This window comes from Mus musculus, chromosome X (genome assembly GCF_000001635.26).
Source record: "Mus musculus strain C57BL/6J chromosome X, GRCm38.p6 C57BL/6J".
Classification (NCBI taxonomy): domain Eukaryota; kingdom Metazoa; phylum Chordata; class Mammalia; order Rodentia; family Muridae; genus Mus; species Mus musculus.
The window spans coordinates 141566029-141578174 of NC_000086.7; the positions used below are offsets into that span (position 1 = coordinate 141566029).

The 12146-nt window shown below is 40.6% G+C and overlaps 1 protein-coding gene across 5 annotated transcripts in view; it reads left to right on the plus strand.

Moving 5' to 3' along the window:
* Col4a5 (collagen, type IV, alpha 5) overlaps positions 1-12146 on the plus strand; it is a 213867-nt gene that overhangs the window by 90659 nt on the left and 111062 nt on the right. For all 5 annotated transcript variants that reach the window (XM_006528696.3, XM_006528697.4, XM_017318372.2 and 2 more), the window contains 4 exons: positions 5810-5854; positions 5938-6000; positions 9960-10013; positions 10358-10384. In XM_006528696.3, the coding sequence (XP_006528759.1) occupies positions 5810-5854; positions 5938-6000; positions 9960-10013; positions 10358-10384 (189 nt within the window). The remainder of the gene's footprint in view (positions 1-5809; positions 5855-5937; positions 6001-9959; positions 10014-10357; positions 10385-12146) is intronic.

Below are 12146 nucleotides of genomic sequence, written 5' to 3' on the forward strand. Positions count from 1 at the left end.
CTATCTTTATTTAGTGCATTTGTTGTTCTGATTATTATGTGTCGGGAGGAATTTCTTTTCTGGTCCAGTCTATTTGGAGTTCTGTAGGCTTCTTGTATGTTCATAGGTATCTCTTTCTTTATATTTGGGAAGTTTTCTTCAATAATTTTGTTGAAGATGTTTGCTGGCCCTTTAAGTTGAAAATCTTCATTCTCATCCACTCCTATTATCCGTAGGTTTGGTCTTCTCATTGTGTCCTGGATTTCCTGGATATTTTGAGTTAGGATCTTTTTGCATTTTCCATTTTCTTTGATTGTTGTGCCGATGTTCTCTATGGAATCTTCTGCACCTGAGATTCTCTCTTCCATCTCTTGTATTCTGTTGCTGATGCTCAAATCTATGGTTCCAGATTTCTTTCCTAGGGTTTCTATCTCCAGTGTTGCCTCACTTTGAGTTTTCTTTATTGTTTCTACTTCCCTTTTTAGGTCTAGTATGGTTTTGTTCATTTCCATCACCTGTTTGTATGTTTTTTCCTCTTTTTCTGTAAGGACTTCTACCTGTTTGATTGTGTTTTCCTGTTTTTCTTTAAGGACTTGTAACTCTTTAGCAGTGTTCTCCTGTATTTCTTTAAGTGATTTATTAAAGTCCTTCTTGATGTCCTCTACCATCATCATGAGATATGCTTTTAAATCTAGGTCTAGGTTTTCGGGTGTGTTGGGGTGCCCTGGACTGGGCGAAGTGGGAGTACTGGGTTCTGATGATGGTGAGTGGTCTTGGTTCCTGTTAGTAGGATTCCTCCGTTTACCTTTCGCCATCTGGTAATCTCTGGAGTTAGTAGTTATAGTTGACTCTGTTTAGAGATTGTTCTTCTGGTGATTCTGTTACCGTCTCTCAGCAGACCTGGGAGACAGATTCTCTCCTCTGAGTTTCAGTGCTCAGAGCACTCTCTGCTGGCAAGCTCTCTTATAGGGAAGGTGCGCAGATATCTTGTATTTGGACCTCCTCCTGGCCGAAGAAGAAGGCCCAAAACAGGACCTTTCTCAGACACTGTGTTGCTTTGGCAGTTCCCAGAAGCTGTCAGCTTCTGTGGTGCAGACTCTCACCTGTGCAGACTAAAATCCTAAGTTCCAGGGAGTCCTGGAACCAAGATGGTGACCGCTGCTCCTGAGGCCGAGGCCGTCTCCCGAGCCAGGCGGACACCTGTCCTCTGGTCCGGATGGTGGCCGGTTATCTGCGGCCCGCCCAGGCTGCTGCCTCAGCGGCTCTGTGCTTCTGCCCGTTCCAGAAGCTGTCCGGTTCTCTGGCACACCCTCTAACCTGTTCAGACTAATTTCCTAAATTCTGCTGAGTCCCGGAACCAAGATGGCGACCGCTGCTGCTGAGGCTGAGGTCGCCTCCCAAGCCAGGCGGACACCTGTCCTCTGGTCCGGATGGTGGCCGGTTATCTGCGGCCCGCCCCGGCTGCTGCCTCAGCGGCTCTGTGCTTCCGCCCGTCCCAGAAGCTGTCCGGTTCTCTGGTGCACCCTCTAACCTGTTCAGACTAATTTCCTAGGTCCCGCGGAGTCCCGGAACCCAGATGGCGACCGCTGCTGCTGAGGCTGAGGTCGCCTCCCAAGCCAGGCGGACACCTGTCCTCTGGTCCGGATGGTGGCCGGTTGTCTGCGGCCCGCCCAGGCTGCTGCCTCAGCGGCTCTGTGCTTCTGCCCGTCCCAGAAGCTGTCAGGTTCTCTGGCGCACCCTCTAACCTGTTCAGACTAATTTCCTAAGTTCTGCTGAGTCCCGGAACCAAGATGGCGACTGCTGCTGCTGAGGCTGAGGCCGCCTCCCAAGCCAGGCGGACACCTGTCCTCTGGTCCGGATGGTGGCCGGTTATCTGCGGCCCGCCCAGGCTGCTGCCTCAGCGGCTCTGTGCTTCCGCCCGTCCCAGAAGCTGTCCGGTTCTCTGGTGCACCCTCTAACCTGTTCAGACTAATTTCCTAGGTCCCGCGGAGTCCCGGAACCCAGATGGCGACCGCTGCTGCTGAGGCTGAGGTTGCCTCCCAAGCCAGGCGGACACCTGTCCTCTGGTCCGGATGGTGGCCGGTTATCTGCGGCCCGCCCAGGCTGCTGCCTCAGCGGCTCTGTGCTTCCGCCCGTCCCAGAAGCTGTCCAGTTCTCTGGTGCACCCTCTAACCTGTTCAGACTAATTTCCTAGGTCCCGCGGAGTCCCGGAACCCAGATGGCGACCGCTGCTGCTGAGGCTGAGGTCGCCTCCCAAGCCAGGCGGACACCTGTCCTCTGGTCCGGATGGTGGCCGGTTATCTGCGGCCCGCCCAGGCTGCTGCCTCAGCGGCTCTGTGCTTCCGCCCGTCCCAGAAGCTGTCCGGTTCTCTGGTGCACCCTCTAACCTGTTCAGACTAATTTCCTAGGTCCCGCGGAGTCCCGGAACCCAGATGGCGACCGCTGCTGCTGAGGCTGAGGTCGCCTCCCAAGCCAGGCGGACACCTGTCCTCTGGTCCGGATGGTGGCCGGTTATCTGCGGCCCGCCCAGGCTGCTGCCTCAGCGGCTCTGTGCTTCCGCCCGTCCCAGAAGCTGTCCGGTTCTCTGGTGCACCCTCTAACCTGTTCAGACTAATTTCCTAGGTCCCGCGGAGTCCCGGAACCCAGATGGCGACCGCTGCTGCTGAGGCTGAGGTCGCCTCCCCCACACTACTTTCACAATCAGATGCAGAGCAGTATGAATACACTCATACTAGTGCACAGCTTACTTTCATCCATTTTATTCAGTTCAAGATCCCCAAGATTAAGGAATGGACCTGTCCACAATTAAGATAATTCTTCCCACAACAATTGATAATTCCCCACAGGCATGCCCAGAGAGCCATCTCTCAGGTTGATTCTCGAGTCTGACAAGTTAACTGCTAATACCAACCAGTATCTGGTTAGTATATGGCTGGTTTTAGAATTAGAGGATACTGGGTTACCAATAGTGGTAGTTTTCAAAGATAAGTTCTATCTTCTGTGAACCCCAGTTTCTTCACATGCCAGAATATCTCTTTTAGCTCCAAACTTCTGTTTATAGAGAAATGTCTCTTACTTTGACTATTAGATGCATGGATGGCTACATAACATGCTTATATGTGGATTCTTATCACAACTTTCACATTTTTAAATTATTTGATATTTAAATATTTAGATTAAAAACTTGCACAAACTTTAAAAACATTATATTGGCTATATAATTTTTAGCAGCTTGTAGTATCCCAACTTGGTGGATCAGTACTGGGTATGGAATTTTGACTACTTCTCAAAAAATGTAAACAACCAATCCAAAATGAAAATCCATCTCAGTTGCCTTATGTGGTGTTTATAACTGGAGTGGATATAGTATTGAACAAAAAAGACAAGAAAGTCAAAATCTTTAGTTAAGATTTATTTTATGTATATGAATGCACTGTCACTGTCTTTAGACTCACCAGAAGAGGGCATCAGATCCCATCACAGATGGCTCTGAGCCATGATGTGGTTGCTGGGAGTTGAACTGAGAGACCTCTGGAAGAGCAGAGGGTGCTCTTAACCCTTGAGCCAACTCTCTAGTCCAAAATCTTTAGTTTAATCTGACAGGTATAACTATGATTTTTGTAGTAAATTCATATCATATGTACCATTAAAGATCTTCATAATTACACAATATCTCAAATAGCCATAAATACCTACCTGTGATAAGCACAGTGGAAACTAAAAAGAACTTGTCATTCTATTAACAGCTTCTTCCGGATATCTTGGAGTGTTCTTATAGACCCTCTTTCTGAAGTACAACTTTAGAGATGCTTGATACAGTATGGACTTTTAGGTGTCAGATTACAGACTATTGTTGATATACAAAGTTTAAAAGTAGAAAATAAAATAAGTTTAGACAAAGAGAGGACACAACATCCTTGTGCTTATTTCTACCCTCAAAACAATAGAACACTTTGCCATTTTACTTAGTCTCCAAACAACCACCATTTTTGCAAATGTTTTAAAGTCAATCCCTCACATCTTTCACTTTGCAAATGAAACTTCAGTATGTCTCCATGACTATTAACCACTATACTCTTGTCTTATATTAACAATTTAAAGATTACTTTTCATTTACTCTACACTTCCTCGGGCCACCATTTTTAGCTGGTATTTTAATAAATTAATGAACATCTATCACTTCTTGAAGTAGTGATCAAGGAACGTTTTGGCTTTTTTTTTTTAAATAACCAATTCATAAAATGTAATGTTTCAATCAATTGAAGCTATTACGTTTTTGAGGTAAGTTCTCACTTTGTAGACTTGGCTAGACTCACGATCACTGGCAGTGCTGATATTAAAGGTATGCAGCACCATACACATTAGTTTTTTGAAAGCCATTTTGTACCACCCTTAATCTGTTAGGAGTCTTTTCAAGTTTGCTTCTTGCCCATTGTCACTTTTACAGAAGTCATTGATCACTGAGACGTCCTTGCTTGCTGCCATACAAGTCTTTCAGAAGCATCCTCTGCTTTTTTTTTTTTTTGTTTTCCCTCCAAGCATTGATCCAATAGCGCTGCAATAACAAACCTAAAGCAGAACACTGTGTTTTCTAATTTGTAGTGTCCTTTGGGATGGGTGCACAGAAGTGAATTGTTATGTTACAGGATATGTTGTATTGTTTTGGTAGATATTCCAAATTCCCATGTTCTCACCACAGGCAAGAGAACGAGTTTCCCTATGTCCTCACCAACAGAAATAGTTGTCGAGTTCTATTTTACTGATCCCAACAAGGAGATTTAATTGAAAGATGCTTGGGGTTAGTTATATTAATGTCCTCAGAGAGAGATCCATTTGTTGCCCTCTCATCTCCTAGTAAATTTATTATTCACAAACCTGAAAGAATTTTATCTGTAAAGACAGGCATTTCTATCTATCTATCTATCTATCTATCTATCTATCTATCTATCTATCTATCTATCTATTTATTTATTTATTTTAGTTATTTTCTTTATATTCATTTCAAATGCTATCCCGAAAGTTCCCTATACCCTCCCTCTGCCCTGCTCCCCTACCCACCCACTCCCACTTCTTGGCCCTGGCATTCCCCTGTACTGGGGCATATAAAGTTTGCAAGACCAAGGGGCCTCTCTTCCCAGTGATGGCCGACTAGGCCATCTTCTGCTACATATGCAGCTAGAGACATGAGCTCTGGGGGTACTGGTTAGTTCATATTGTTGTTCCAACACCCAACATACAATTTGCAAAACACAAGAAAATCAAGAAGAGGGAAGACCAATGGGTGGATACTTCATTCCTCCTTAGATTGGGAACAAATTACCCATGTAAGGAGTTACAGAGACAAAGTTTGGAGCTAAGACAAAAGGATGGACTATCCAGAGACTACCCCACCCGGGGATCCATCCCATAGTCAGTCACCAAACCCAGACACTATTGCATATGCCAGAAAGATTTTGCTGAAGGGACCCTGGTATAGCTGTCTCATATGAGGCTATACCAGTGCCTGGCAAATACAGAAGTGGATGCTCACAGTCATCTATAAGATGGAACACAGGGCCCCCAATGGTGAAGCTAGAGAAAGCACCCAAGGAGCTGAAGGGGTCTGCAACCCTAAAGACAGACATTTCATTCACTGCTTTGCTTTCCGCTGCTAACTGTAATGAAGAAAATGTGCTTACAAACAGGAGACTCTAGTTTTCTGTAAAAGGAATTTTAAAGACAACTCTGTGAAAGAGTGTTACTAATTATTAAACCAACAGTGATTGGTAACAATGAGGCACATTTTGTAATAGCTTTGTCATTTAATCAAGCGATTTCTTTATTATTATAGGGTCCTCCTGGACTTCCTGGATTTCCAGGGACACCAGGTCTTCCTGTAAGTATGGTTTTTATTCTTTTAAAATCCCCCTAAGAAGTAATATAAGAAATATTATAAGTGTGTTATATGCCTTTTCAAAGGGGATGCCAGGCCATGATGGGGCTCCAGGACCTCAAGGTATCCCTGGATGCAATGGAACCAAGGTGAGGTTGGTTTTTTTTTTTTTTCAACTTAATTGTAAACAGATTGTTGATTAAAATCTAAAAAGAGACAGGGTCATTTTGTGTCTAAGACAACATTTTCAGTATATTAAATTTCAGTAATTTATTTAAACCTGTTTAACTAGTGAGGATACTGAATTGGGTTAGGGGGTATTTTAAAAGTCTTTGTGTAAAGTATTATAAATATTAAAAATGGATTAAGACTTGTGTGTTTCACATACTATAGAAGTTGTTATGGGTAATACTTGGTAATATCTTACTAATTTTGATTTTTAAAATACGTGCTATTTAAAATTTTGAATACTTCATGTTTTAAGCTTAAAAAAATTGTATGTTATTGATGCCGTGGAGGAAGAAACCGATGTATGCCACCGAGCACACATGGGGTTCAGAGGACAGCTTGTGGGTATTTAGCTCTTTCTACCTTGTGGACTATGGGTATCAAATTCAGATTGTCTGCACTTTGGCAACAGACACCTTTATCTACTGAACCATCTCAGTGATTTGATTCATGCTTTATTTTTTAACTTCCTTAACTGTCACTGTGAAAAATACAATTTTTTCATCAACAAAAATGGTGCACTTAACAATTTAAAAACCCCAAAGCTTTAGATAATGGTACTTTTCTTGTTTGGAGTCAACAATTTAACATTAAGACATAGCAATACATAATGAGGAAAATGTTCTTATTATAAAATGATATTTTATAGCATTTGATTTTTTTATTTCTTGTTTTTTCTTTTCTTAAGTAAATGCACCATTACTTTATGTTTATCCTTTTAGCATTTTATGTTTTGTGCATAAGATTCTACAAAACTAGATCTATACTATATTTTAAAATTAATGTCATATCCCAGATTTTTACATTAGGGTATACACTTTAGTTAACTTCCTGCAATACAAGGAACATGTTTTCTGAGATTTTAAAAACATACATAAATTGAACATATTACTTTTAAACCCAGTATTTCTCAGGTCTCTGTAACCCTTGCCAACAATAATATTTTTTTTTTCTTAACACAGAGTCCCACTATGTAGCTCTGGCTAGCCTCAGACTCACAGAAATTCACCGGGCCTCTATCTCCCAAGTTCTGGGAACTAAATGTGCACCATGTTTGTCGCAACAATTATATATATATATTTTGAGACAGGGTTTCTCTATATAGCTCTGGCTGTCCTGGAACTCACTTTGTAGACCAGGCTGGCCTCGAACTCAGAAATCCGCCTGCCTCTGCCTCCTGAGTGCTGGGATTAAAGGCATGCACCACCATGCCCGGCATAATTTTTTTAATGTTTAGATTTTTTACATTTTTATTAGATATCTTCTTCATTTACATTTCAAATGCTATCCCCAAAGCCCCCTATACCCTCCCCCCCTGCCCTGCTCCCCAACCCACCCACTCCTGCTTCCTGGCCCTGGCATTCCCCTGTACTGGGGCATATGATCTTTGTAATACCAAAGGCCTATTGATGGGAGTCTAGGCCATCCTCTGCTACATATTCAACTAGAGACACAGCTCTGGGGAGTACTGGTTAGTGAAACATTTACACAATGGAGTACTACTCAGCTATTAAAAACAATGAATTCATGAAATTCTTAGGCAAATGGATGCATCTGGAGGATATCATCCTGAGTGAGGTAACCCAATCACAAAAGAACACACATGGTATGCACTCACTGATAAGTGTATATTAGCCCAGAAACTTAGAATATCCAAGATACAATTTGCAAAACACATGAAACTTCGCTCCTTCTTAGAATGGGGAACAAAATTTCCATGGAAAGAGTTACAGAGACAAAGTTTGGAGCTGAGACAGAAGGAAAGACCATCCAGAGACTGCCATACCCTGGGATCCATCCCATATACAACCACCAAACCCAGACACTATTGCAAATGCCAGAAAGATTTTGCTGACAGGACCCTGATATAGCTATCTCTTGTGAGTCTATGCCAATGCCTGACAAATACAGAAGTGGATGCTCACAGTCATCTATCGGATGGAACACAGGGCCCCTAACAAAGGAGCTAGAGAAAGTACCCAAGAAGCTAAAGGGGTCTGCAACCCTATAATGTGTAGATCATTAAGGCAAATATCTGGAATTGAGAAATTTATTTATGTTCTTCATTCTAGCTGAGACAGTCTTTGATGGTTGGACCAATAGGAATTTTGTTTGTATAACACATTTCATAAGAAAGTGAACTATGGTGATGGAGTAATATACAATTGATGAATAAAGAGATAGGCTGTTAAAGGCTTTGAAATAAAAAAAAAGAAAGTGAACTATTTTGTTCCTATTCTGGTGGCATAGCTATGTTTTACTTTGTTCCTTTTCTTGTGTGTGTGTGTGTGTGTGTGTGTGTGTGTGTGTGTGTGTGTGTGTGTGTGTGTTTGGTATGTATGCATGCATGTGTGTTTGCTAGCATACCTTTTGCAACAAGAAAACTAGTATTCAAAGTTTTAAATAAAGAAACCAAATGCACATGCAGATATATTTATGGTGAAAGAGATATTTTTCACAAAGTGGTCTTTTCATATATCTAACAATTAATTTATGTTTTAGGGCATCATTTATGGAATAAGTTTTATATAAATTAAGTAATTTTATCGTACATGGTGACTGGTTAGACTTTTTTTACCCTTCTCACTAGGTATGTAAAATTTGATTCCTAATGTTGCATCCACAATGTATGGATTCTTTTCTAATGTCATTGGACCTAGTTTATTTTTTATTAGGTATTTTCTTCATTTATATTTCCAGTGCTATCCCAAAAGTCCCCCATACCCTCCCCCTCGCTCCCCTACACACCCACTCCCACTTCTTGGCCCTGGCATTCCCCTGCACTGAGGCATATAAAGTTTGCATGAACAATGAGCCTCTCTTTCCACTGATGGCTGAGTAGGCCATCTTTTGATACATATGCAGCTAGAGTCAAGAGCTCCGGGGTACTGGTTAGTTCATAATGTTGTTCCACCTATAGGGTTGCAGATCCCTTTAGCTCCTTGGGTATTTTCTCTAGCTCTTCCATTGGGAGCCCTGTGATCTATCCAATAGCTGACTGTGAGCATCCACTTCTGTGTTTGCTAGGCCCCGGCATAATCTCACAAGAGACAGCTACATCTGGGTCCTTTCGATAAAATCTTGCTAGTGTATGCAATGGTGTCAGCGTTTGGAAGCTGATTATGGGATGGATCTCCGGATATGGCAGTCTGTAGATTCATTGGACCTACTTTGTCCATCTATAAAAGGTGATTCAGAGAAGGCCATTGCATAGTGATTCAAAAGCACAGTGGGGTAGTAATTTTGCCCCTTTAAGCCTCTGACATGTTTGTTTCTAGAATTGCTATAGCATACATAGGCATTTGGAAAGAATTTGAATTAATTTTCTTCTATCTCAATTTTAACTTGTTTTCAAACCAAATGTCTATGTTCCTACTTTGCAATAGTGAATGAAAAAGATTGGGTACCTAAGAAATCTAATGGCCTGCAATTTCTAAAACCGTTGTTACTGTATTCTTGGTGCTATCACTAGCTTTATTCCTTGCCATGTTTTACATTTTGAAAAAAAATTGAAATAGTTTACAATAAGAGGAAAGTGAAATGGTAAGTTTTTAATAAGAATTTGTACAGTACCTGATCAGGAACTTGCAGCAAATCATTAACAATTAAATGTGATGGTTATTGGAAATCTGTGGTGTGATGGGCTCAAAGTAGATTTTTCAAAAGAATATGACAGTGAGACTGTTTTCTCCTTAGATTTGGTTGGGGTAGATGAGTACGAATAAGAGTGTTCGGCTTGGTAGGTTGAATTGCCACAGACAGTTGATTCTGAAGTTATTGGAAAGGGGATGCTAATGACATTTTGGTGATCTGGTATGCATTTGTCGTACAAATTTTCACTGTTTCTTTTTTCTCTACACTCTTCCTTTTTAACTCCCAGGGAGAACGTGGATTTCCAGGCAGTCCGGGCTTTCCTGGTTTACAAGGTCCTCCAGTAAGTTCTACACTTCAGGATTAAAATGAATTCAAGAAGTAACAGAACAGAAAAAGTGTGAATACAGAGTTTACTCAAATGGAACAGCATCACATATTTAAAGTGTAAACTAGAGAATTTCAAAGATTAACTGGCAAAAAGACTTCCTGCAGATTAAAGCCAAGGATTCTGTGATGGCTAGTATAAATTTTACCTATAAAATCCTCTAATATAAAATATTCTAAAGTGACCCTATAAAAGTTTATTCATTTTGTTCTCCTTTATGTTATATTCATATGTACATCATATTTTTTGTTTATAACAGTCAAATTTGCACAAAATTTCCTTCTTTCTTTTAATAATAGGGACCTCCTGGGATCCCAGGTATGAAGGTAAGCATCACATGCTAAGAAGATAAGCAGTGTGAATAAAATATGTAGAATGTCTACAACTGCAGTAGAATATTACTGTAAGTTCAGTCTCCAAATGGATACATATGGAGAGTATATTGTTTAAGCAGTATACTATGCAATCTTATATAATGTAATTCTTGAAAAAGAAGTGTGCATTGTGCTCAAATCTCTCTTTTCTAACACATTCAGGCTTTATCTGATTGTATTTTGCTAGGGCTGACTGCTGAATATCTCTAGATGATTATCTCTTCTTTATCCTTGGTTTCTGTAACACTCTAGTCTCCTAGCATTTCTTCTGCATCTGATAGACCTTCACTCTTTAGTACAAGTTCATTCTGTTCTGTCCAGCAGCCATTAAGACACAAACCTGACTCTTCCTGCTCTTCTATGCCTGGTAATATTAATAATGTTCAAGGCATTTATTGATTAGGTAGTTACTGGCCATCTACATTGAAATCTTCAAATTAGATTTTTTTTCTGAGTTCAAGATTTATGAGTTCAACACCCTCCTTAAAAATCTCTGCTCAAATATCTCCAAGACGTATGTATGTGTATATATAGTGTATTCACTATATATATATATACATATATATACACATATATATATTCATATAATACATGAACAAACTATATATATATGAATATAACATATATATAGTTTGTGTTATTATACACTACATAACTTTTAAATTATATATACTTATTAATTCTTGGAAACATGTACATTCACCATATTTTGAATTATGCCTAGCCCCAACTCTTCCACGTCTATCTCCACTCTCCCACATTCCAAGTCCTCTCTTCTCTCATAGCCCATTGAGTTCAGTGTGTGCTGTCCATATTCTCATGGGTTTAAGTCCAACCACTGAAGCATGATCATCCTGTCAAGAGCCATACCCTTAAAGGAAATGGACTCTCCTTCACCTAGATGCCATCTGTTGTCACTAACTTCTCTCATCTAGTGGATGGGGTCTTATAAGGCCCACCTCCCTCAATACTGCAATGATGACCTAGTTATTCTTGTGCAAGCAACTACAACCACCATGAATTACATTATGTCCAGAACACACTATGTTGCCCCAGTCCTTCTTAATGTCTTGTACTTATAAATTTTCTACACCCCTCCCTTTCCATTAAGTCCCCTAAATCTTGGAAGAAGGGGTGTGATATGAATGTCTCCATTATGACTGAGCATACCACTTAATAAAATACCCATGACAGTCATTCTCTATACTTTGATCAGTTATGCACTCTGCATTAACCATTGTCAAGCACACAAAGACATTTCTCTCATTGGATCTAAAGGTTAAACTGATAAGATCTAATGAGTAGAGCAATTGGAATTTAGAGGGAAATTTGATACTATGGTCCTAGATATACACCCTGGAGCCAATGAGCTTCCTTTCAATGTGTTCTTAGTCAGACTTACACTAACAGTCAAGAATTTATCCTGGGAAGTGTGCCTTAAAACAAATCACAGGGCAGTTGGACACCTCTATAACATCAATGCCACTTACCCATGTGCATATCTTGTCATGTGGGTCATTGTTGTAGCAACAGCCTTATTTTAAGACATTTTTCCTTTGATCACTAGTCTCACTGGTCTGAATTTAGCTCATTTGAGAATTTTAATTTTCTATTATTTTTTTTATGACAGACTTTCATGCATGCTAGATAAGCACTCTACCAGTGAGCCAGTGCAGCTTTTAGTCATTTGTGGGAAATTATGCTTATTCTTTCG